This window comes from Malania oleifera, chromosome 5 (genome assembly GCF_029873635.1).
Source record: "Malania oleifera isolate guangnan ecotype guangnan chromosome 5, ASM2987363v1, whole genome shotgun sequence".
Taxonomy (NCBI): Eukaryota; Viridiplantae; Streptophyta; class Magnoliopsida; order Santalales; family Ximeniaceae; genus Malania; species Malania oleifera.
The window spans coordinates 80,228,915-80,256,231 of record NC_080421.1 but is presented as its reverse complement, the minus strand read 5'-3'; the positions used below and the strand labels follow the sequence as shown (position 1 = coordinate 80,256,231).

Sequence of the window (27,317 nt, the reverse complement as noted above, 5' to 3'; positions counted from 1 at the left end):
TCACTTTATTATTTTTATTATTTTCCATCCTACTGTCCTGTCTCTGTTAACTCCATATATATATATATATATATATATATATATATATATATATATTATTTTCCTAGATATCTAAAACACCGCCAAAGCAATTTTGTAATTTTAACTTAGTGTTGGAGGCTTTAGCATTCATAAAAACACAATTTCAATAGCGTTCATCCAAAGGCTGTATCTTAATTTGTAACATCCGCATTACCAAAATTGAGAGTATAATCATCCTACTTCTGTGTGTGTGTGTGTGTGTGTGTGAGAGAGAGAGAGAGAGAGAGAGAGAGAGGCAAAATTGCTGACATTGAAAAGCCTGTTCAGAGAGAGGGCCTAAATTGATACCATTGAAAAGTCTGTTCCGAGAGAGAGAGAAAGAGCCTAGGGATTAACGAAAGGATGTTTTGGGTGGCATGGTATATCCAAGCTTTTAGAAAGTATATGCAGGGTTAACGTACAATACATGCGATTCGCCTACTAAAAAAGATAGCCTGTTTTTTTTCATCTCCCCCACTGCACAACCAGACAAAAACCAAAAGCCCCATCTTATTTTCTCTCTCGCTCTGCATAGTCGCACATGTCATCTTTCATCAGGGAATCTCATCCCAGCAGACCATCCTTTTGCCTCTTCTCTTCTAACCCTAATAATTGCCAAACCCTTTTCTTTTACTGCTTCTATCTTCACCTCCTGTCGCAAATCCCCATACATACAGCACCCACTTTTCATAATCAAACCTCTTTAGTTTTTCCCATTCAACAAAACAAAACAAAACAAAACAACTGTAACGACGAGACACGCTTCCGGTCCCCCACCACCCCCCACCCCCCCCCCCCCCCCCCTTCCCCGGCGGGGCCTCTTCTAAGTTCTTACACAAAACACAGCACATCCTGTTGCTTCTTCTGCCTTTTTCCAGAGTCCCTAAAGTACCATTTCTAATGATATTTATATACTTCTAATTCATAGGCCAGTAACAACATTAGCAGGAGATTCTTGAAACTTGGCTGAAATAGGTTTTAAAAAAACAATTGTGAAAAGTAGAGATGAAGATAAATGAGAAGGTTGCCAGGAATAATAACTTTAAAGGAGACCCAGTGGCTAAGCCTGAAAAGATCCTAATTTCCTTATCCTGCCATTATTTAGTAAAAAGGTTCTAATCAGTCCACGAAGGTTCCCCCCGTCCCTACCAGTGGTATCCTGCTCCCTACAACAAATTGCAGATGCTAATGAGCCCCAAATAAATTTTTTTAATACGTATATTAATATATAATATTCAAAATCTTGGAAAACCATTGTGGCCAGCACCATTTGAATTCCGAAATTGGGAAACATTCAAACAATTGAAGAGTTGCATGTTTTGCAAGTCATTTAACATGGATTAGATAAGCCAGGGGCAGCTTAGGAATACAGCACCATTAAAAAGTCAGTAATGATTCATATTATCTAAGACTGGAGCACTCACATGTGAAGGTTCTGATTGGGACAAAAGCTTGTGTGTTAACATGCATCAATTGGTTGTCGCAAGACCCAAGACTACTGGCAGGACCAATTTCTTTAGAGAAGTTTGTCCCCGCTGATGTCTCATCCAACTGATGATTTTGACCCTTCAACATTTACTCCTAAATATTGATCCAAAACATTCTTCAAGGCCTGCAGCATTAAACAATGGAAATTATCTCACGATTGATGGATAACATGAACCCTAGGTTGCTTTCATACTGCGAGACCACTAAGATAAGAGAAATGAGTACATCGAGAAACGGGAATAAACTAAGATTATGTTTGGTTTCTGGGAAGCCTATCCATTAGAATAAAATTGTACAAGACATGTAATAAAAATTATAGTCATAATATACATTTGGCTATACCATCCAATATGAAATAGGATAGGAATATTCATCGACATTTCCATCATGAGAATAGTCATTCTTGATCTATTCCATGTTTATGGATTCATAAAGATTTAGCATATTCATTTGTTCTGTGATGCCAACACAACTGTTTTAAGCTATCAAATTCTTAAATTATGACTGGTCAATGCCTAGGGATAGACATACTCAGAATCAAACTTAACCTAAAACTACAAAGATTTCCAAGAGAGCAAAAAAACTAGGATCTCCAAGTTGAAAATAAAATTTCGGCTACCATTAGATTGAGTTACTGTCTTTGCAACCACAAATCATAGCAGCGGCAGCCTATAAAAGAAAAATATGACCATGGAAAACCATGCATTTTCTGGTGCTTTGCAACATTTATAGACCCACCTGCAATGGACAATGGCCAACTCTCATGCCAAGTTCTTTGCCAGAGAGACTATTCAAATCGAATAAATGGTCCACATGGCTAGATACAAAAGATGTGCACAAATATCTAACTCATATATGCTCAGCTAAATTTGATAATAGGAAAATATGTCAGACATTGAATCTAAAAAGCATTGTCGAGTATGAGTACAGCATTACCTGGAATGCAAATGACTCCTTCCCATTCAGAATTTTGTCCATAGCAGTGAACTGGTCATCAAATACTCCATAAAAAACTTGATAGAATTTGTTCCTGAAAATTGATAGAATACAGATAACAAGTCAAAACAAAATATAATGGATTAGTGTTCCCTACTCAATTTACAGGCAAATGGCAACTTGCATGAAATTGACGTGTACCTAGCTTCTCCGGTGGTCTGTCTATCCATCTCATCAAACTTCTGTGTAAGGACCTCTGCCCCTACTGGTGAAAGCAAGTTCAGTATTAGAGCCTCCAAAGTTCTTGGGAAGTTGTGCTGAAAGAGTGAATAGTGTAACAGCGTGAAAAACAAAATTTATTAATCTCATCTCTTAACACTAATTTAATATAAAATAATTATCATGAAATTCTAAAACATAGGACCTTTTTTTATGAGAAAAATATAAACATTAATTTGATTTAAAAATAAGTATCACGAAATCTAAAACATAGGTCCTTATTGATGAGAAACACAGACAACCGCAGCACCAGCCACTCCTGATAAGTGGAACAACAATATCTGTTTATAGATGGTTGAACTCCATTATCAAATCATAACACTAGAACAACCAAACACAAAAGACTTTGATTTTATGAGACAAAAATCTTTGATAATTGTGGCATTTTCTAATTATTAAAGGGTAAAATCAGATAAACAATCAGTTTTATATTGAAAAGGGCAACAATGTCTGTCCATGGCTGGAAGAGCAGGAACTCCATTATCAAAATTTAAAAACCCCATTTTGTCTAACTAATTTAAGGCACTTCCCTCCCTCCCTGTCATGCTACTTTGGCCCACACATCGCCACGCTTATTTCCAGTATGTGCATTGTGCCTGACTTGAAAATTGCATAAAACCTTAGAAAGCCCATTGCCGAATATGTGCATTAAAGCACAAATTCATGATATATATATATATATCAATTTATTAATCCCTGCAGGAACATTTTAGTCAATAAATACATAAAAGAGCATGTTTTAACGTAGTATTTGAGTGCGGCTGTGCAGGGGAGCTGGACAGCTTCGAAAGCACTATAATTTTTTTTTTAGATTAAAAAATAAGATATATTAATAGAGAATGAGAGTACAAGTACAAACAAGAGAATGAGAAGTCCTCAAGAAAACAGAGAAAAACAAACCAAAACAGAACTGCTCATTCTCCAGAAAAACCAAACAAAGGCTACCTAAGAAAGGCCCTTTTTCAAACCCTATCCATCATAGTTAATAGAGCACTGCAAATTGACTAATTCCTGTTGTCCCTTAGCCTTTTACCACCATCCAAGCGGACTTGCTTCCCCTCCCAATCAGCGAATCACAAACCCATTTTATCTAAGCAAATGTTGAAAGTGTGCACAGGGGCAGGCAACCGGCCTGCTCAATCTTGTCTCTTCCCTCATCTATCCCATCGTAGTCCAAAGCATAAATTCCCTGTAAAGCATCCACTGGAGACGGAGACTTGGGAAAACTGGCCCAATGGATCAGAAGAGTCTGATCCTGAGCCCAAGTTGTTCACAAACCTCATCAATAAGTAACCTCCATCATAATCAAAATCACTACCCAGCTCACCCTCCTCATCAAATACATCACCCCTTCTTCATCTCCATAGGATTATCCTAACCCCTTTTATTAAATCTATATTTGACCCATTCGAAGGATCCTCAACCTAAAAATTCCCATTAAAATTTCTTTTCAAAAATTTAACTACACTTGCATAGTTGCATCTGTACTTAATTGCCTCTTAGCTGGGGATTCATTTTTCTTCCATGCCCATCCAAGCCCACAAGTATAAACCTGAGGCATTGCTGGTTCCCCCACAACTGGAGATTTTGTCACCCCTTCCATCCCCACCTTATCATTACTAGAACTTTAACCATCTCGATCTCCGCCCTGATCAACTGTTTCATTAAACTCCATCTGCACTTCCTGCTGCCTCAAATCCATTATCTGACATCAATCCTCGATAGGAACCCCTCTAGAAAACTCATCAGTTTTCAATACAGCCATTTCCCCGGCTTTCAGCCCACTATAAAGAAGCTCATGCTGCCATGCACTAGCAATTCTTGGCAATGAATATGAATTCGGGAATTTGGATCTCCTCTACCTGCCTGTTTGTAGCCCTCTTTTTCATAACCCTTCACCGCATGAGCCTCATATACACTCCCAAATTACTGATAATGTGTTCAGCTTGAGGTGTACTCACCTGAATATCCTATTTACTTATACATAAGACCCCCTAGCTCCATAGGACAGCTACATGGACCCATAAAAGAAGAAACATTCCCATTCCGGGTGCCAAATCGTCCTTTAAGTGTTTGGCACACACATCAAATGCCTATTGGCACCTTTGGAGCCAGCTAGCACTTCACTTTGATTTGCCCTACTCTTTTTTTGGTATTTACCCTTTTATTTTCCCCAAATTACGTGCCCAGAACCTAAGGCGCTCTATTTCTGACCTTTGACCAATTTTTGAATGATCTTCAACCACTTGGATGGTTATCTTGGCCTCCAAGGCAAAAAACTAACCTTAAGACTCCAGTATACCTATTAATGGGAGTTTTTTTTTTTTGGTGGGGGGGGGGGGGGGGGGGAGGAGAGAGAGAGATGAGAATGCTACAGTGAAGTACAAGAGATTGGGACTATCTGAATTGTATTACACAAGACTACAAAGCTTTATTTGTATTGTAAAGATACAATCCTGGGTATCTTTCATTTTTCTTTCTTCTTTTTTCGTTTTTTTTTTTTTTTTTTTTTCAATTCTTGTGGATCTTCAAGTAAGAGCATAAATAGAATTCAATTTCTTTCTATTTATAGGCACCTGATTTTATGTATAAAAGCAGCAGTATGTAATGACATTATACACGACATAATACAAAAAGTCATTCGATAGTTTTTTCTACTTGGTATCAGAGCCTAAGATACTTAACACCCTAGCCTCACAGTCCTGAAAAAATCATAGCCGCACATTCCATCCCTGGGAAACCCTAGCCACCATCAGCTTCTTGAGCACACAAACTCAGGCCGAGAAAGAGGTTCAGCTGCCACCCTATCAGGTCCAGAAAGGAGTCCAGCCATGAGGTTCAGCTGCCACCCTCTCAGGCTGAGAAAGAAGTTCAACCGCCACCCCCTTCTCAAGCAAAACCCTAGATGCCACATGTCCCTACCCACCTGCAACCAGAAACCTCACAAATCACCATGTCTGTTGACAGTAAACATCTTGTTTCAGCTATGCAATTCAACAACCAGCATGATTAATCCAACCTCCCGATGGTTTTTTGAGAAGCTGAATTCCACCAATTATGTAAATTGGGCACAATCAGTCAAGATGATCATCAAAGAGGAGCAAGTTGGGATATCTAGATGGCTATAACAAGCGGCTAGAAGAAGATGAAGCTGCAACAGAGAGAACGGAAGATGAGAACTCACAGGTGTTGGTTTGGCTAATCAACACTATGCGGCCAAACATTGGGCGTAACTACCTATTCATGGAGAAGACAAGAGATCTATGGGCAGCCATGAAAGAGGAATTTTCAAGTGGAGGTAATGATGGTTCAATGTATGAGTTGGAGAATCAAACCTGAGACACTAAACAAGGTGATTCCGATGTTAGCTCCTATTTCAATACTTTAAAGGGATTATTGATGGAATCGGATTATTATCAAAATTTAGAACTTGAGAATACTCATGTGCCAATTAGACTTACTCGCCTTATGGAGAAGGGTGGGACATATAAATTCTTGGCTGGTTTACGATCTGAATTTGATTATGTGTGCTCCATGATGATTAGTAGAACTCCTTTTCCTTCCCTTAGTGAAACTTTCTCGACGGTACGAAGTGAAGAGAGCATAAGAAAGGCCATGACTAAGGATCGGAGTGGAGAATCCGTGGCTATGGCAGTCAACAGAGATTGTAAACCTCCAAATAAGAGGAAGAAAGGGGACAACAAGGGCAATCTTTGGTGTGACCGATGCCATCAATGGAGGCATACCATTGACAATTGTTGGGAGATGCATGGAAGACCATGAGCTAATAGAGATAAAGGTAAAAAAGGAGAGTAAAGCACATATGGCTTAAGGTGCACAACAACAGGAGGAGACTAAGTCTGCATTTACCAACAAGTAGCTTGCAGAACTTATGAAGTTACTAGAAATCCGTGCCAAGAATGCTAACTCCACAGGAGGTGGTAAACTTCCTATGCTCTCTCTACTACTTCAAATAACTGTAACACATGGATTATTGATTTAGGTGCTTCTGACCATATGACAGGAAATATCTCTGTTTTTATTTCATATAAACCTAGACTTAGTAACCATAGATTTGAAATTGCTGATGGTTCGACATCAATAGTTGCAGGAAAAGGAACAGTTCATCTTGGAGGGAAACTAAAATTACCTAATGTTCTGCATGTGCTTCGACTATCACCAAACCTGTCTCTATTCAAGAGTTATGTAGGCAACTTAACTGTTTAGTGTGTTTTTTTGAATCTAGTTGTTTTCTTCAGAATTTGACCTCAATGCAGAAGAGTGGTTTGGGTGAGGAAGAAAATGGGTTGTATCTGGTGAAGATGCACAACGGGCACCAATAGCAAATACGATCCACAAGTTTTCATGGAATGCAACGAAATGATGATCCTCCTGAAGCTTGGTTGTGGCATATGAGACTTGGTCATCCATATTTTCTTGTTCTTAGTGAAATGTTTCCTAGCCTAATAAAGCCCTCTGATGTATCCCAGTTTCATTGTTCTACTTGTGAATTAGTTGTTCAAGTCAGGCTGTTTAGGCCACAGGTCAAGGTTGTTCTGTGATATTTTCATATTCCTGCACATCAGTAGGCATAGCAATTGGCAAAGAGACTTGATCTAGACCTTGATTAGGAGTTCAGAACTGCTCGGGATTGACCCTATTCTCCTTGTGCCGGGCAGTAGGGAGGTAAAATGGGACCAACTCGTGGAACAATGAAACTGGGATACATCAGAGGGCTTTATTAGGCAAAGAAACATTTCACTAAGAACAAGAAAATATGGATGACCAAGTCCCATACGCCACAGCCAAGTTTCAGGAGGACCACCAAGTCGTTGCATTCAATGAAAACTTGTGGATCATATCTACTATTGGTGCCCATTGTGCATCTTCACCAGGTACAGCCCATTTTCTTCCTCACCCAAACCACTCTTCTACATTGAAGTTAGATCCTGAAGAAAACAACCAGATTCAGAAAAACACACTAAACAGTTAACTTGCCTACATAACTCTTGAACAAAGATTAGGTTTGCCGATAGTCGAGGCACATGCAGAACATTAGGTAATGTCAGTTTTCCTCCAAGATGAACTATTCCTTTTCCTGCAACTACTGATGCTGAACCATCAGCAATTTCAACTTTATGGTTACTAGGGCTAGGTTTATATGAGATAAAAACAGAATTATTTCGTGTCATATGATCTGAAGCATCTGAATCAACAATCCACGTGTTATAGTTATTTGATGTAGTAGAGAGCGCATAGGAAGCTTTACCACCCCCTGTGGAGTTAGTAGTCTTGGCACAGGTTTCGAGTAACTTCATTAGTTCTGCAAGATGCTTGTTGGTAAAAGTCCACTCAATCTCCTCCTGTTGTTGAGCACCTTCAGCCATAGTGTTTTACTCACCTTTTTACCTTTATCTCTATTAGCCCCTGGTCTTCCATATATCACCCAACAAGTGTCAATAATATACCTCCATTTATGGCATTGGTCACACCAAATATTGTCCTTGTCGTCCCCTTTCTTCCTCTTATTTGGAGGTATACTATCTCTGCTGACTACCATAGCCACAAATTCTTCACTCCGATCCTTAGTCATGGCCTTTCTTCTGCTCTCTTCACTTCGTACCATCGAAAAAGCTTCACTAAGGGAAGGAAAAAAAGTTCTACTAATCACCATGGAGCACACATTATCAAATTCAGATCGTAAACCACCCACGAATTTATATGTCCTACCCTTCTGCATAAGGCGAGTAACTCTAACTGGCAGATGAGTATTCTCAAGTTCTAAATTTTGATAATAATCCAATTCCATCCATAATCCCTTTAGAGTACTGAAGTAGGAGTTAACATTGGAATCACCTTGTTTAGTGTCTCGGATCTGATTCTCCAACTCATACATTGAACCAACACTACCTCCACTTGAAAATTCCTCTTTTGCAGCTTCTGATAGATCACTTGCCTTCTCCATGAATAGGTAGCCCAATGTTTGGCTGCATAGTGTTGATCAGTCAAGCCAACGCTTGTGAGTTCTCATCTTCCCATCTCTCTCCTGCGGCTTCATCTTCATCTAGCTGCTTCTTATAGCCATCTAGATATCCCAACTTGCTCTTCCCTCTAATGGTCATCTTGACTGATTGTGCCCAATTGACATAATTGGTGGAATTCAGCTTCTCAAACACCATCGGGAGGTCGGATTGATCATGCTAGCTATTGAATTGCATAGCTGACGTGAGATGTTTATTGTGAACAGACATGATCATTTGTGAGGTTTCTAGTTGCAGGTGGGTAGGGATGTGCGGCAACTATGGTTTTGCTTGAGAAGGGGGTGGCAGCTGAACTTCTTTCTCAGCCTGAGAGGGTGGCAGTTGAACCTTGTGGCTGGACTTCTTTCTCGACCTGATAAGGTGGCAGCTGAACCTATTTCTCGGCCTGAGTGGCGGCTGAACTTCTTTCTCAGCCTGAGAGGGTGGCAGCTGAACCTCCTGGATGGACTTCTTTCTGGGCCTGATAGGGTGGCAGCTGAACCTCTTTCTGGGCCTGATTCTGTGTGCTCAAGAAGGTGATGGTGGCTAGGGTTTTCCAGGATGGAATGTGCAGCTAGGGTTTTTTCAGGACTTGAGGCTAGGGTGTTAAGAATCTTAGGCTCTGATACGAAGTAGAAAAAACTAATGAATGACTTTTTGTATTATGTTGTGTATAATGTCATTACATTCTGCAGCTTTTATACATAAAGTCAGGTGCCTATAAATAGAAAGAAATCAACTCACACTATATAAAATTAATTCTAGGAAATAATAGCTAATAAGGCAAGTCTAAATTAGGACACTAATTTTGATTCTTGACACACTATATTTAGAGTTGCTGAGAATGGTAGCTTTCCATATGCAGCAGATCTTCAACAGTTTGCATGGTTGTTTGCATGTTGTTCTTTGAAATATTTTTTTGTAGTTTGTATAAACAAAGAAATTTATTAGAAGAGAGAAGAATGTACAGCAAAAAAAGAAAAGAGAGAGGAAAAGAAAAAGGGAAAAATGGGGAGAATAAAAAGTCCTCCCTTTACACCAAAAGAAACTAGCCTACAAAGATCATAGTCTAAGCCCAAAAATCAAACTCAATGTAGTAGAGCCAATCAATCCCACTGCAGGCCTTACAAAAGTAACATGACGAAAAAATCCATTTGCCGACACCCACAGCATGCAAGATAAACCTTTCTACTCTAAAGCAAATTGTTAACAGTAACCACACTTTTGAATATTCTACCATTCCTCTCCAACCAAATACACCAAATAATAGCCATAACAATGTATTGCCACATAGCTTTCCTATTCTTTCCTTTAACAAAATCCCTAAATGTGATGGTACAAAATGCATTCAATGTGGAGTAACGGACATAGTTTTCACCAAATATACCAAATAATCTTATTCCAAATAGCCAATGTGAAAGGACAATGAAGAAATAGATGTGCGCAAGTCTCTCCACCCCTCAAGCAAAGGATTCAAACGTCGAGTGATTTAGCCTTATTAGATCTTATTTTCTGAAGCAAATCATGGTGTTAATTCTTTCAAGTATTGCAGTCCAAATGAAAGCTCTTACTTTTAAGGGAGCTTTAGCTTTCCAAATCGACAGATACAAAGCGAAAGTATCCACAATAGAGTGACAAGTCAAGTAGGAGAAAAAAAAAAAGATTTAAAAGAGAAATCGCTAGAAGGATCTGTAGTAAAGATAGAGATAATGGAGAGAAGAAGACAACAGGAGAAGAGAAAAAAAGAGAAAAGAGAATGGGGTGGTAGTTTCTTGTAGTTTGTATACCCTACAACAACAACAACAACAACAAACCTTGAGTCTCATTAGGTGAGGCCGGCTACATGAATCCTTTTTCGCAAAAATCATCTGATCGAGGGCATTATCCTCAACTAGGTTGAGAGCAATTAAGTCCTTCCTCACTACCTCAATCAAGGTTATTTAGGTCTACACCAGAAACAATAACTAACTCACTCCTTATTGGTACACTGCTTGGCCTGTGTTTCAAATGCCCAAACCATCTAAGCTACCCCTACCTTATCTTGTTTTTGACCGGTTTAATGTCTAGTTTGCTGCATATATGTTTGTTCCTTAATTTATCTTTTAATGATATTCCACTCATCCACCTTAACATTAACATTTAAGAAACTTTTACTTTTTGTATATGTTGTTACTTAGTTGGTCAACGTTTTGATCCATAAAGCATGGCTTGTCTTATAGTCATCTTATAAAATTTGCCTTTTAAGGGTATTCTACCATTACAGAACACACCTAACACAGTCCTTCATTTTACCCAACCTTCTTTATCTCTATGAATTACATCCTCCTCAATTTCTCCTTCTGCTTACATAATAGATCCAATATCCCAAAATCTATAGAGCTATTAATTTCTTAACTATCAAGTTTAACCTTATCTCCAAAACACCTCCATACATTGCTAAAATTACATTTCATATATTTTTCTTATATCTACTTATCCTAAAACTTTTGAACTATAAAGCGGTTCTCCAAATTTTTATTTTTTATTTTTTTTGGATAAAAAAAAAGTTCTCCAAAATTCTAACTTAGATTCCACTCCACTCCTACTTTCATTAACTAGGACAATATCATATGCAAATAACATACACCAAGGGATCTCTATTTGGATATTCCCCAATGAGTTCATCAATCAATAAAGCAAATAAATTCTCAAGAATCCTTTCCTAGAGTCCTAACGCTAGTCATTATTCTATCATACACATCCTTAATGATTTTAGTATAATTACTATTAGCTCCCTTCTTTTCTAAAACTCATCAAAGGACTTCCCTAGCTACCCTATCATATGCCTTTTATAGATCAATAGAAATCATAAGTATGTCCCTCTTCTTTTCCCTAAAATTTTATATTAATCTTCTTAAAAGATAAATAGCTTCTATTGTCAACCTTTGAGGTATAAAACCAAATTGATTATCTAAAACCCTCATTCTAGTCTTATTCTTTGCTCAATTTCCTTTTACCAAAGTTTCATCATATGATTCACATCTTAATTCCACAATAGTTATTACAATTTTGAATATAGTCTTTGTTTTTGTATGTGTTTTTCCTCCATTCCTCCAGCAGTTTCTTAATTTTTACAATAGTGTTGAATACATTAGTTAACCATATACTTCCTTTATCCCTTGAACATTTCAAGACTTCAATTGGCATGTTATCTGATCGTATAGATTTTCCACTTTTCATCTTTTTAATAGCAATCTTAACTTCAGTGACCCTTATATATTAATGATAATAACAATAGTAAGTCTTACAGACAAAAATAGCCCACTAACACAACCTAGATGCTGAAATAACATATTCTCTGCTACCACTCCCACTCAAGTTGTAGGTGTATAAATGTCCCCCAACCCTAGCTTGTTACAACAATTTGACAAGATAGACGTAAAAAAAGGCTTTGTAAAAACATCACCTTGTAAGTTGGGAGATTTTGTGAAGGTCTAAAAGAGATGGAGGTCTAGGTCTTGGTAACTTAGCCTCCAAAAACATTTCTTTGATGGGGAAATGGTTATGGAGCTTTCCTTTAGAATCTAATTCTCTTTGGCGTTAGGTAACTTGCAATAAGTTTGGTATACAAAAGAATAGGTGGGATGCTAAAGTTGGGTTTAATATTTACTCATGAGAGTCCTTGGAAGTTCATATCTCAGATTTGTGATTATTTTTTTCCAAAAATCTAGCACATGGTGGGTAATTAGGAACGAATTCATTTCTAGGAGGAATTTCAGATTGGGGAGATGTCGTTGGCTATTGTTTTTCCAAGTCTTAATTCTTCATGATGCCCCTATTTCTAATTTATTTCTTTTGTAAGCAGATAGTCTCTCTTAGAATTTCCATTTCGGGAGAAATCTTAACAACAGAGAGATTGATGAGTTGGCTCTTTTAACCAGTTTGCTTGATTCTATTCATGTTCATTTGGGAAATGATAAAAGGGTTTGGATTTTTAGATCCTTCTGAGATTTATGTTATAAATCTGTTTTTCTCTAATTTGACTCACAACCCCAGTGAAGACTCTTTCGGTTTGTACTCTTTGATTTGGAAAGTGAAAACTCCCTCAAAAACAAAATATTTATTTGGATACGGTACTTGATAGAATTAATACTGTAGACACCCCATTTTTTCCCAGGCCCAATATAACAAAAATGTTTATTATTATTATTATTATTATTATTATTATTATTATTATTATTACTCTTCTATTATTATCTTTATTATTATTTTTATTATTATTTTATTTTTAAATACAATTTTATTATTATTATTATTAGTTTACTATTATTATTATTACCATTACTATTATTATTATTATTATCATTTTAAATATTACTGTTATTATTACTTTATTATTATTATTATTATTATTATTATTATTATTATTTCTACATATTTCCTTATTATTAGTATTATTATTTTATTATTACTACCATAACTATTATTATTATTATTATTATTATCATCATCATTATTATTGTTATTAATATTATCTTCCTTTTTTTTTTATTACTTTATTATTATTATTACTATTTTACAATTATACTATTATTATTATTATTATTATTATTATAGTAAATAAAAAGATAAAAAAAGAAAAAAGTAGAAAGCAAGGGGGAGCGGAAACCCTAGATCCCTACGCTCCCCCCCATTCATCTATAAAAAAAGTGTGGCGCAGCACCCATGGACACAGCTGGGGGTGCACACAAAAAAAAACCTGTCTTGCTACAGCGGTGCCCCTGCACCAAAACTCTCTCCTTCTTTCCCGCTTTCTCTCTTCCCTCTTCCTCTGTTCTTCTTTCTTTCCTCGTTCTGTTTTTTTCTCCATCTCCCGACTCTCCCTCTCGGTTACTCTCCCCTCCGCAGCAGCCAGCAACCATCACAGCCGCCCCCAGCTCCTGCCATCCACAACACCAGACCTCCTTCAGTCTCTGCAACACAGTCCACGAACCACCAGCGACCTCCTCTGCCTGTCTGCACAGCTCCTCCGGCTACCCTGCACGACGACAGCAGCAGCAGAGAGGCCATTCCACAGCAGCCTCCTCTGTTCAACTCCGGCAGCACCAACACCAGCACCAGCACAGCAGCCAGCGGACCTCCTACCAGCAGTCACCGAAGCCAAAAGCTCCGTCAGCCACCGACTTTGAGCCTCCACACCTTCACTCCAAGCTCCTGAACCTCCAGCCAGCAACCAGCCCCTCAGACGCCAGATCAGCGACGCCATCTTTCTGAGCCTTTACGACTCCGGCGGCCAAGCTTGCAGCCCCGACGACCCCACTGTAGCCTCTCCGGCTCTTTCATGGCCACGCACCCACACTCACACACACCGTTACACGCACTCAAACACCCAACGCACATACACAGAACCCACACACACTCACATGCACGCACTCACACACACGTGCACATATAGATTTTCTTTTCTTTCTTTTCTTTCTATCTCTTGCCTATTTTATTTATTTTCTTGTTTTGATTTAATCTAATCATGGGGTTTTCCTGGTATGTGCATATGTCTAGGTTGTATTTATTATATATATTAAATGACTAATCTTTCCTCTTGAAGGATTTGTAAGGTATAATATTTGTTCCAATATTTAAGTTTGTTCTTTTTTTGGTTTGTATATATTAAAGTATTATTATTATTGAGTTGGTGTTTATATTTAAAGGTTGAATTTTTGCTGTATTTATTATGCAATTAATAATATTGTTTTAGATTTTTAACGTTATAATATTGTTTAATGGATGTTCATGTTGGTATTTTTGGGTTGTATTTGTTAAAGTATTATTATTGTTATTGTGGAGACTTTGGAATTTGTGTTAATATGTAAAACTTGAATTTTGTCGTGTTTATTAAATATGCATTGCTCACGTGATATGTTTAATATGTAGGGCTGGCTAGTGTTTAATATGCAAGGTTTGGTTGAATGTATTTGAATACGTAACGGTCATGTGACAGGTTTAATATTTAGGGTTTTGGTTGAATTTATTTAAATGAACAACATTCAAATTGTATGTTTAATATTTAGGGTTTTGGATTATCATCATGTGGTTTTCTCATTATTATTGTGGTGGATTACTATTACGGTATAATTCTTATTATGACAGTATATATGATATTATGACATTTCCGTATTATTATATGTCTATATTTAGTAGTACATATTATATTTAGTATTTTGGTGCATTATGGTGTTCTTATTATGGTATTTAGTATAATATCATTACTATGTTTATATTTAGTATTACCTATTAGGGTATTTTTATTATTTTAACATATAGGGTACTACTTAATATGGTATCTTTAGGATATTCAGTATTAGGGTATTATTAGTATTTTTAATATATAAGGTATTACTTTAGATAGTATCTTTAGTATTGTAATAGATATGGTATTTTATTACCTATTTTGACATTTATAATATTTTAGTAGATATGTGTTACTAATATTATATGCATTGTAATAGTTTAATATCTTAACTTATTATCCTAGTAATATATATTAAAACCTCCCAAACTAGTATTTTCATACTGAGAAAAACCCTATAAGATTTCCAAAATTTGGGAGTGTATTTTGTAAATTATTTTCAATTTTGTCCCTATGATTGCAATAAAAATGGTATGAGCTTTCGGGCTTAACATACCTTTTGTTCTGAGGGAATATATACATATATAAATTACGTATATTTTTGTATGATTTATTTATTTATTTATTTATTTTGCATGTGTATTTGTAAATTCACAAAAGGAGTAACCTAAAAGGCTTTTTAAACTTACTTAGAGAAAATTTCATAATTAATTAGGTACCTTTCGTAAGAACGGACACATAGGGGTGCTCGTACCTTCCCCTCGCGTAACCAAACTCTTGACCCCAATTTTGGTAACGTAGACTCATTCTACCCTTAACCGGATAGTAATTAAGTATTATAACCACACTAAAAGATTAATGGCGACTCCATTCCTAGTTTTTTCCCAAAAATTTAAACCCCAATTTTTATCTCGCCAGTCGCCACCCTGGGGCACCCGCCCTCCCGGGAGGTCATGACAGCTTGGCGACTCCGCTGGGACGTAGAAAGTCGAGCCAGTAATTAATTAGAAATTATCCCGAGTTCAAATTTAATAAACCTTTCAGTTGCTCCTCATTTTGTGAATATTAATTGTAAACATTCTCTTTCCAAATTTTTTAAGAATATTAATTGCACATATCTTCTTTCCAAATTTGTAGATAAGAATATTAATGGTACATAATTTCTTTCCAAATTTGTAATATTAATTGTAAATATTTTCTTTCCAAATTTGTAGATAAGAATATTAATGATAAATATTTTCTTCCCAAATTTTTAATATTAATTGTAAATATTTTCTTTCCAAATTTTAGGTAAGAATATTAATTGTAAATTATTTCTTTCCAAATTTTTAGATAAGAATACTAATTGTAAATATCTTCTTTCCAAATTTTTTAAGAATATTAATTGTAATTATTTTATTTCAAGTTTTTAGATTAAGTTTGTTAATTGTAAATATATGGTTTCCATAAGCATGTGATTGATTGTAAATATTTTCCTTTGTTGCTTGAATAAATATGTGATTAATTGTGAATAAGCATATAACATGCATGTGGGGTAGCGGGAATAGGCTAAACTTAAATTCACACATTTTCACTAGCCTTCTACTCGGATTTCACCCTTTAGGATTAGAAAAGAGTATAGTACCGTTAGCCCTCTTGGGACAAGGTCCTTGGGGGCGCGTGAAGCACTCCGCTCAGAACCTGTTGTCTATAAGGGTTAGAGTCTACCCACACGTACTTGTCCGTAGTTTTCTCTTAACTAGGATAGAGCCATGAAGAAACCCTGTAAAATACGTGTATCTAAGAATCTCTGGTTCAGTTGTCGTGGGTTCAACTGTGGTCGTGGTCGTGGGTTCAATACGGACAAATACGTGTGGGTAGGCTCTAACCCTTATAGATAACAGGTTCTCAGCCTAAACTCTATCTTCACCCAATGGGCTTGGACAAAATTCAAACTGAGTGGAGTGGTTCACGCGCCCCCAAGGATCTTGTCCCGTGAGGGCTAACAGTACTATACTCCTTTCTAATCCTAAAGGGTGAAGCCCAGATAGAAGGCTAGTGAAAATGTGTGAATTTAAGTTTAGCATAATCCCGCTACCCCACATGCATGTCATATGCTTATTCACAATTAATCACATATTTATTCAAACAACAAAGGAAAATATTTACAATCAATCACATGCTTATGGAAACTAGATATTTGCAATTAACACACTTAATCTAAAAACTGGAAATAAAATAATTACAATTAATATTCTTAAAAAATTTGGAAAGAAGATATTTACAATTAGTATTCTTATCTAAAAATTTGGAAAGAAAATATTTACAATTAAAATTTGGAAAGAAGATATTAACAATTAGTATTTTTATCTAAAAATTTGGAAAGAAAATATTTACAATTAATATTCTTATCTAAAAATTTGGAAAGAAAATATTTACAATTAATATTAAAAATTTGGAAAGAAAATATTTACATATAATATTAAAAATTTGGGAAGAAAATATTTATCATTAATATTCTTACCTGCAAATTTGGAAAGAAAATATTTACAATTAATATTAAAAATTTGGAAAGAAAATATTTACATATAATATTAAAAATTTGGGAAGAAAATATTTATCATTAATATTCTTACCTGCAAATTTGGAAAGAAAATATTTACAATTAATATTAAAAATTTGGAAAGAAATTATGTACCAATAATATTTTTATCTACAAATTTGGAAAGAAGATATGCGCAATTAATATTCTTAAAAAAATTTGGAAAGAGAATGTTTACAATTAATATTCACAAAATGAGGAGCAACAGAAAGATTTATTAAATTTGAACTCGGGATAAATTCTAATTAATTATTGGCTCGACTCTCTACGTCCCCAGCGGAGTCGCCAAGCTGTCGCGACGTCCCAAGAACGCAGGTGCCCCAGGGTGGCGAGATAAAAATTGTGGTTTAAATTTTCAGGAAAAAACTAGGAATAGAGTCGCCACTAACATTTTAGTGTGGTTAGAACAATTAATTACTATCCGGTTAAGGGTAGAATGGGTCTACGTTACCAAAGCTGGGGTCGGGAGTTCAGTTACGCGAGGGAAAGGTACGAGCACTTCTATGCGTCCGTTCTTACAAACGGTACCTAATTAATTATGAAATTATCCCTAAGCAAATTTAAAAAGCCTTTTAGGTTACTCCTTTTGTGAATTTGTTACAAATACACATGCAAAATAAATAAATAAATAAATAAATCATACAAAAATATACGTAATTTATATATGTATATATTCCCTCAGAACTAAAGGTATGTAAAGCCCGAAAGCTCATACCATTTTTATTGCTATCATAGGGACAAAATCGAAAATAATTTACAAAATACACTCCCAAATTTTGGAAATCTTATAGGGTTTTTCTAAGTATTAAAATACTAGTTTGGAAGGTTTTAATATATATTAATAGGATAGTAAGTTAAGATATTAAACTATCACAATGCATATAATATTAATAACACATATCTACTAAAATATTACAAATGTCAAAATAGGTAATAAAATACCATATATATTACAATACTAAAGATACTATGTAAAGTAATACCTTATATATTAAAAACACTAAAAGTACTCTAATACTAAATATCCTAAAGATACCATAGTAAGTAGTACCCTATATGTTAAAATAATAAAAATACCCTAATAGGTAATACTAAATATAAACATAGTAATGATATTATACTAGATACCATAATAAGACCACCATAATGCACCAAAATACTAAATATAATATGTACTACTAAATATAGACATATAATAATACGGAAATGTCATAATATCATATATACTATCATAATAAGAATTATACCGTTATAGTAATCCACCACAATAATAATGAGAAAACTACATGATGATAATCCAAAATCCTAAATATTAAACATACAATTTGAATGTTGCCCATTTAAATAAATTCAACCAAAACCCTAAATATTAAACCTGCCACATGACCCTTACGTATTCAAATACATTCAACCAAACCTTGCATATTAAAAACTAGCCAGCCCTACATATTAAACATATCACATGAGCATTGCATATTTAATAAACACGACAAAATTCAAGCTTTACATATTAACACAAATTCCAAAGTCTCCACAATAACAATAATAATACCTTAACAAATACAACCCAAAAACACCAACATGAACATCCACTAAACAAATATTATAACGTTAAAAATCCTAAAACAATATTATTAATTGCATAATAAATACAGCAAAAACTCAACCTTTAAATATAAACACCAACTCAATAATAATAATACTTTAATATATACAAACCAAAAAAATAACAAACTTAAATATTTGGAACAAATATTATACCTTACAAATCCTTCAAGAGGAAAGATTAGTCATTTAATATATATAATAAATACAACCTAGACATATCTACACATACCAAGAAAACCCAAAGATTAGATTAAATCAAAACAAGAAAATAAGTAAAATAGGCAAGAGAAAGAAAGAAAAGAAAGAAAAAAAAATCTATGTGCACGTGTGTGTGAGTGCGTGCATGTGAGTGTGTGTGGGTTCTGTGTATGTGCGTTGGGTGTTTGAGTGCGTGTAACGGTGTGTGTGAGTGTGGGTGCGTGGCCATGAAAGAGCCAGAGAGGCTACAATGGGGTCGTCGGGGCTGCAAGCTTGGTCGCCGGAGTCGTAAAGGCTCGGAAAGATGGCGTCGCTGATCTGGCGTCTGAGGGGCTGGTTGCTGGCTGGAGGTTCAGGAGCTTGGAGTGAAGGTGTGGAGGCTCGAAGTCGGTGGCTTCCGGAGCTTTTGGCTTCAGTGACTGCTGGTAGGAGGTCCGCTGGCTGCTGTGCTGGTGCTGGTGCTGCCGGAGTTGAACTGAGGAGGCTGCTGTGGAATGGCCTCTCTGCTGCTGCTGTCGTCGTGCAGGGTGGCCGGAGGAGCTGTGCAGATAAGCAGAGGAGGTCGCTGGTGGTTTGTGGACTGTGTTGCAGAGACCGGAGTAGGTCTGGTGTTGTGGATGGCCGGAGCTGGGGGCAGCTGTGATGGTTGTTGCTGCTGCGGAGGGGAGAGTAACCGAAAGAGAGGCTCGGGAGACAGGGAGAAAAAAAAAGAACCAGGAAAGAAAGAAGAACAGAGGAAGAGGGAAGAGAGAAAGCGGGAAAGAAGGAGAGAGAGGAGAGAGTTTTGGTGCGGGGGCACCGCTGTAGCAAGACAGGCTTTTTTTTTGTGCGTGCCCCCGGCTATGCGTCCATGGGTGCTGCGCCACACATTTTCTAATAGATGAATGGGGGGGAGCGTAGGGATCTAGGGTTTCCGCTCCCCCTTGCTTTCTTCTTCTTTTTTTTTATCTTTTTATTTACTATAATAATAATAATAATAATAATAATAATAATAATAGCAATAATAATGCTAAGTAATAATAATAATGATAATAATAAATAATAATAATAATAATAATAGTATAATAGTAAAATAATAATAATAATAATAATAATAAAGTAATAATAAAAAATGAAGATAATATTAATAACAATAATAATGATGATGACGATAATAATAATAATAATAATAGTAATGGTAGTAATAGTAAAATAATAATAATAATAATAATAAAGAAATATTTAGAAATAATAATAATAATAATAAAGTAATAATAACAGTAATATTTAAAATAATAATAATAATAATAATAAGAATAGTAATGGTAATAATAATAATAGTAAACTAATAATAATAATAATAAAATTATATTTAAAAATAATAATAATAATAATAATAGAAGAGTAATAATAATAATAATAATAATAGTGATAATAATGATAAAGTAATAATAAAAATAATGATAATAATAATAATAATAAACATTTTTGTTATATTGGGCCTGGGAAAAAATGGAGTGTCTACAAATACTAATGATGTGCTTTAGAAGAGAAGGGCTAATAAGGCCCAATCACTAGATGTTTGTGTCCATTTTAGTGGGGAGGCTCACATTTGTTTCTTCATTCCCCCTTTACTTGCGTTGTCTAGATTAAATTAGTTGGTATATATGGTAGAGATTGGATTTGCCCCTCCACTTTGAAGGCTTTTTGCTATATCCCATATAGAGGTTTTGAAAAAGGGAGGGATAGGAATGCCTTATGGCAATGCACTATTATGGTTGTTATTTGGTGTGTTTGGTTGCAAAGAGACGCTAGATTTTTCAAAGGGGTGGCCATAGCTAATAATTTGTTTGGGAGTAGATTGGTTTATTTTGCGTCACTATGGGTGTCAGCGAATGGTTGCTTTCATCAAGTTTCTCTCAAAGACCTGCAGTGGAACTAGTTGCCTCTGCTTCATTGATCTTGCAGCATAATTTTCTGTTAATGTTTTAAAGAGAGGATTTCTTATGCTCCCGATTTTTCTTTTCTTTTCCACTTTTTTCTTTTGTTGTACATTCTTATCTATACCAATAAATTTATTTGTTCAATAAAAAAAAATCACTTAATTGATCCAAGATTTCACAAAATTCTTCATGACCTTCTTAACCACAGCATCCCTCACAAAAATGACAGTTAATTTCAACGCACTCAGTCCTCATGAAATACTGGATTGCTAGTGATGTAAATGCCAACTTGATTATCACAGAAATATCCATTGGTTTTGTTACCAGAAATCTCATCTCTAACATAAGAGACTTCAGCCACATAAGCTCACTTAGAGTATGAATCATAGCTCAGTATTTTGCTTCAGCATTAGATCTTTCTACAATGGTGAATTTCTCGCTACACCATGTAACAAGATTACCTCCCAAGAATGCACAATATCTAATAGTAGACCTCCTATCACCAACAGAGCTAGTCCAATCTGCGTTTGAGTATCCCATGACCTAACATGTTTATTACATTTATATATTAAACCTTTGCCAGAAGAGCCTTTGCAACCCCGCAAAGTCCTACAAACAGCATCCCAAAGTGGTTTTTTGGGATTTCCCATAAATTGACTTACCACCCCTTTGGAAAAGATATGTCAGACCTAGTGAAAATCAAGCAGATCAACTTGCCTACCAACTACCTATATCGTATTTGTCTTCAAAGTCTGATCCAGTGTCATAAGACACCTTCATGTTAGGATCCGTAGGAGTATCAAATGGTTTAACTCCAAACAAACTAGTCTCACTTAGCAAGTCCAAGGAATATTTCCCTTGAGATTGACACAACGCTTTCCTACACAAGTACAATCTCAATACCAAGGATATAATGCAGAGTACCCAAGTCCTTGATTTGAAATTTATCTCGAAGCCGGTGCTTAACATCTGCAATCCTGCTTGGTCACTACCACTTATGATGATATCATCAACATAAACTAAAGTACCACACCTATCTCATTTTTACGAACAAAGACTGAATGATCAGAACAGCACTAGATAAAGCCAAATGTAGAGACTACCACACTAAATTTGCCAAACCAAGCTCAAGGAGATTGCTTAAGACCATAAATGGCCTTACGCAACCAACATACTTAGACGTCCTCCCCCTAAGCAACATACCCAATAGGTTGCTCCATTATACCTCTTCCTGCATATCTCCATACAAAAAGAATTCTTCATATCCAATTGTCATAAAGGCCAATCAAAATGAACTGCCAACGAGATCAACACATGAACATTATTTAGTCGAGCAACAGGAAAGAAGGTCTCAAAATAATCAATACCATTTTTTTAGTTGCACCACTTAGCAACCAATCAAGCCTTAAGCCATTCAATTTAACTATCACAAAGATATTTAATGGTGCAGACCCAACAACATCTAACCAATTCCTTTCCAAGAGGAAAAGCGTCAAGTCCCATGTCCCTTGAGTGGTCAAGAGAAAATATTTCTACATCCATTACATGCTTCCATCTAGGGTTAGCAAGTGCTTCAACATGTGATGAAGGGGTAGAAATTGGGGAAATAGACTAGGCAAAGGAACACATAGGGCTAGGAAGGGGAATAACAAAAAAAAAACAATAGGATAAGCAAATAAGGACTATTGAACACATGTTTGAGTACGTTTATGGTGAGCAATGGGCAAATCCAAGTCACATTGGAATGGATCTCCAGAACCAAGCGTTGAAACAATGATGAGCAAAGGAGGCAACTATATAGTGCAAGTGATGTTTGCGCTTGCTTTACTTCATTTATAAACCTTCAATTGTTTTTCTGGATTAACAATCAATGGATTTGGAAGAGGAGTAGTGATGGGGATCAACATGCTCCTCGAGTATCTTTTGCAGATATTGTAACACGTGGACAACCACCCAAAGTCCACCATTGGATGTGAACTTTATTTGCAGCAATTGAAGCTTCTCTTGGAAGCTAGCTTGGAAAGAGAATGACAACTTGCAAGTCAAAGAATCTTGGTTTTTCAAGAAGCATGACAACTTGCAAGTCAAAGAGTCTTGTTTTTTTCAAGAAGCATTTATTTCATTTTAAGTTCCTAGACTCCACTATCATAATTATTCTAGTTCCTAGGCACCTATTTCCTATGACAAACTATTTCCTAGGAACCTCATTACCTACATTTTAAACGTTTTATTTTACTTTTGTATTTTCTTTAATCTTTTAAGAAGCCATGTGCAAGTCATGTGCATGCTCATGTAAGGCTATAAATATGTCATCACTTGTTTGTAAAAGGTATCTTGCATTATCAATTTAAAAAAAAAAAAAAAAACAGAAGGTTTTGCTTGAATGTGTGAATCTTGTTCCTCTCCTTGTGAGTGAGTAGTGTGAGGCTACATTCCGTCTCCCCAAAGATTTGGTGGTGATAGACCATGACAACATCAATGTCATCATCAACACTACACACCCACTCCTCTTTCATAGCTCACAGCCACAACCTTCCTCAACCTTCGTTCTCGTCTCAAGATTCCTAATGATCAACAAGCTTGTTTGTAGTGTGATCTAGTACTCGTGTGTCTTGATGTTTGTCATTCCGAATCTTTTGGTAAGCTCGTTTCAATTCCTTATTTGTGACCATCTAAAATAGCCCCTAAAGGTACCTTGTAAGCCTTGAAACTCTAACCAAACCCTTGATTGAAAAACCTTGTTCATTCTCTTTGAATCTTCCTAGATTTTCAACATGAACATGTTTTCTAGTACCATGTTTAGGGATATTTGATTTGTATGATAAGACTTGTGATCTAAGACTTCTAATATAACATATTTTAAAGTGAACTTGATTACTTGAATAAAATGATTAACTAAGGGCTTTCAAACCAAATCATATACGTTTTCAAAATCTAAACAACTTGTGATCATTAGAATATGTTTGTGATGTTCATGCTTGGTTAATTCAATTCTTCCCATAGATTGTGATATTGTGTGTGCTACAAAGAGGGTCAACCATAGGACTAGGGCTACTTAGAACCGTCCTACATCATATTGGTATCAAAGCCTAGGTTAGGTTAACATTTGACCCTACTTTGTGTGACCAAACCCCATTCCAAAGGGCTGCCCTAATGTTGGCCGAATCCTTCCCCAACCTCTAGGATGTCTACTCGAGCTGGGAATCCTTACCAAGGTCGTAGGACTGATGTTGAGAGAGATGCCTCAATAGATGAGCTTCAAGATCAAGTCCATGACTTGAATCTAGAGCTAGTTGAGATTTGCCAAAGACTAGATAGGTTAGAAGTCCAACTAGACCATAACCCACCCCAAGAAAATTTAGAGCCGCCCCTTGAGTGAGGCAATGATGATGAACAGCTTAGAGAGCCACCTATGCCCCCCTAGAGAAAGACCTCTTCCTCCACAAAGGCGAGTGAATCGCCAAGATGACTTTGTTAAGAGACCCCCACACCATGAGCCCTATGCCCAAAGTTGGGGTGATGAAGAGTATGACATTGATGACTTTCAAGGTAGGAGACCTCACCATAGGGACCATCATGATCCTTACGATGACGTGATGAGGCAAGTGAAGATAAAGGCCCCCATCTATGATGGACAGATGGACCCTAAAGTCTTCCCAAATTGGTTGACTAAGATGAATTTCTATTTTGATTGGTATAGGATGACTGACCCTCATCGGGTTAAGTTTGCAAAAATGAGGTTGACGAGGCAAGCCAAGCTCCATTGGTTGAATGTCGAGAGACAAGAGGCAAGGTTAGGTCATAGGCCCATTGAGCATTGGGACCTAATGAAGGATAGGTTGAGGGAGAAGCATGTGCCCTTAGCTATAAAGAGCGCCTTAAGGATCAGCTGTACAGTTTGCGTCAAGGTAGCATAACCGTGTCAGAGTACATGAGTCAGTTTGATGAGTTGTCAATAAGATGTGGTGTCTATGGGACTGTTAATCAGCAAATCTCCCAATTTCGCATAGGATCAAAGCCTGAATTGAGGAGAGAACTGTTTCCCCATCACTTTGAGTCCCTTGAATAAGCCTATAATTTAGCTCATGACTTTGAGCAAATGAATAAAGGGCCTATGGGAAAACGGTTTGGTGCCTATTCAAATGAGTCATACTCTCAAAAGGTACAGAGTTATGACAAGTCCTAACAAGCGCAATCAAGTCAAGTCACCTTTCGAGGGAGCAATCCCACAGTCCAGCAACCTATGGAAAAGGGAAAAGCACCCATGACTAGATCCTCTCGCCAGAGTTCTGGCAATGCAATGTGTTTCAAGTGCCATAAACAAGGACACTTTGCCAAATAATGTCCCACTAGGACCTTGGCACTTGATAGGGAAGATGGTGAGGACAAGCCTAAGGAGGATCAAATATATGTTCCTGAAGTTGTACCGAGTGAGGATGAGTTGTCAAGTGATCCAGATGAAAGTGCCCAGTTGAGTGTGATGAGATGCATTATGATCATTCCCAAGGCTCAGGAGGACTAGCGTCGCACTTCTATTTTCCATACTTACCTCGAGCATCTTTTGCGGATATTGTGACACGTGGACAACCACCCGAAGTCCACCATTGGATGTGAACTTTATTTGCTGCAATTGAAGCTTCTCTTGGAAGCTAGCTTGGAAAGAGGATGACAACATGCAAGTCAAAGAGTCTTGGTTTTTCAAGAAGCATGACAACTTGCAAGACAAAGAGTCTTGTTTTTTTCAAGAAGCATTTATTTCATTTTAAGTTCATAGACTCCACTATCATAATTATTCTAGTTCCTAAGCACCTATTTCCTATGACAAACTATTTCTTAGGAACCTCATTACCTATGTTTTAATGTTTTATTTTACTTTTGTATTTTCTTTAATCTTTTGAGAAGCCATGTGCAACGCATGTGCATGCTCATGTAAGGCTATGAATATGCCATCACTTATATTGTAAAAGGTATCTTGCATTATCAATTAAAAAAAAAAAAGAATAAGCTTTTGCTTGAACGTGTGAATTTTGTTCCTCTCCTTGTCAGTGAGTAGTGTGAGGCTACGTTCTATCTGCCCAGAGATTGGGCGGTGAGAGACCACGACAACATCAACATCATCATCAACACTACACACCCACTCCTCTTTCAAAGCTCACAGCCACAACCTTCCTCAAGCTTCATTCTCATCTCAAGATTTCTAAGGATCAACAAGCTTGCTCGTAGTGCGATCTAGTACTTGTGTGACTTGGTGTTTGTCATTCCGAATCTTTTGGTAAGCTGGTTTCAACCCTTATTTGTGACCATCTAAAACAGCCCTTAAAGGTACCTTGTAAGCCTTGAAACTCTACTCAAACCCTTGATTGAAAAACCCTATTCATTCTCTTTGAATCTTCCTAGATTTTCAAGATGAACATGCTTTCTAGTATCATGCTTAGGGATATTTGATTTGTATGCTAGGACTTGTGATCTAAGACTTCTAATATAACATCTTTTAAAGTGAACTTGATTACTTGAATGAAATGATCAACTAAGGGCTTTTAAACCAAATCATATACATTTTCAAAATCTCAACAACTTATGATCATTAGAATATGTTTGCGATGTTCATGCTTGGTTAATTCAATTCTTCCCATAGATTGTGATATTGTGTGTGTGCACTACAAAGAGACTCAACCGTAGAACTAGGGCTACTTAGAACCATCCTACATCAAGTAGAAGATTTCTTGAGAGGGATAAGGTGGGAATATAAAGATTAACAGAATAGGGGGGACCATAAATCATTGATGGAATCAAAATAGACTCATCCAAAGAGCACCCAACACTCAAAAAATAAGGTGTCCTTGGGAAAATGTAACGTCAACAATAACATATTTCCTCAGTGTGTGGGGGCCGTAATACTATATCCTTTCTGAATTCTCAAGTACCCAACAAAGACACATTTAACAGCACAAGGTGAGAACTTGTCCTAACCACCAATATATGGAACATGAACAAAACATGTGCGCCCAAAGACACAAGGTAAAACAAAGAACATGGATGTTTCTGGGTAACGATGAGAAAAGGGGATGAACACTAGACGGCGTCCTATTGAGCAAAAAATAGATTGTAAGCAAAGCATC

The 27,317-nt window shown here is 36.4% G+C and overlaps 1 protein-coding gene across 4 annotated transcripts in view; it reads right to left on the bottom strand.

Annotated features, from left to right (window-relative positions):
• Window positions 1-1,343: 1,343 nt before the first annotated feature.
• LOC131155194 (lysine-specific demethylase JMJ31) overlaps window positions 1,344-27,317 on the bottom strand; it is a 78,274-nt gene continuing 52,300 nt past the window's right edge. For 2 of the 4 annotated variants that reach the window (XM_058108147.1, XM_058108148.1), the window contains exons 13-15: window positions 2,686-2,801; window positions 2,485-2,578; window positions 1,344-1,672 (exon numbers count right to left, since the gene is read on the bottom strand). In XM_058108147.1, the coding sequence (XP_057964130.1) occupies window positions 1,604-1,672; window positions 2,485-2,578; window positions 2,686-2,801 (279 nt within the window). In that variant the 3' untranslated portion in view covers window positions 1,344-1,603. Of the gene's footprint in view, window positions 1,673-2,484; window positions 2,579-2,685; window positions 2,802-27,317 lie in introns of those variants that run through there. The other 2 variants (XR_009136767.1, XR_009136766.1) reach the window with 2 other exon arrangements.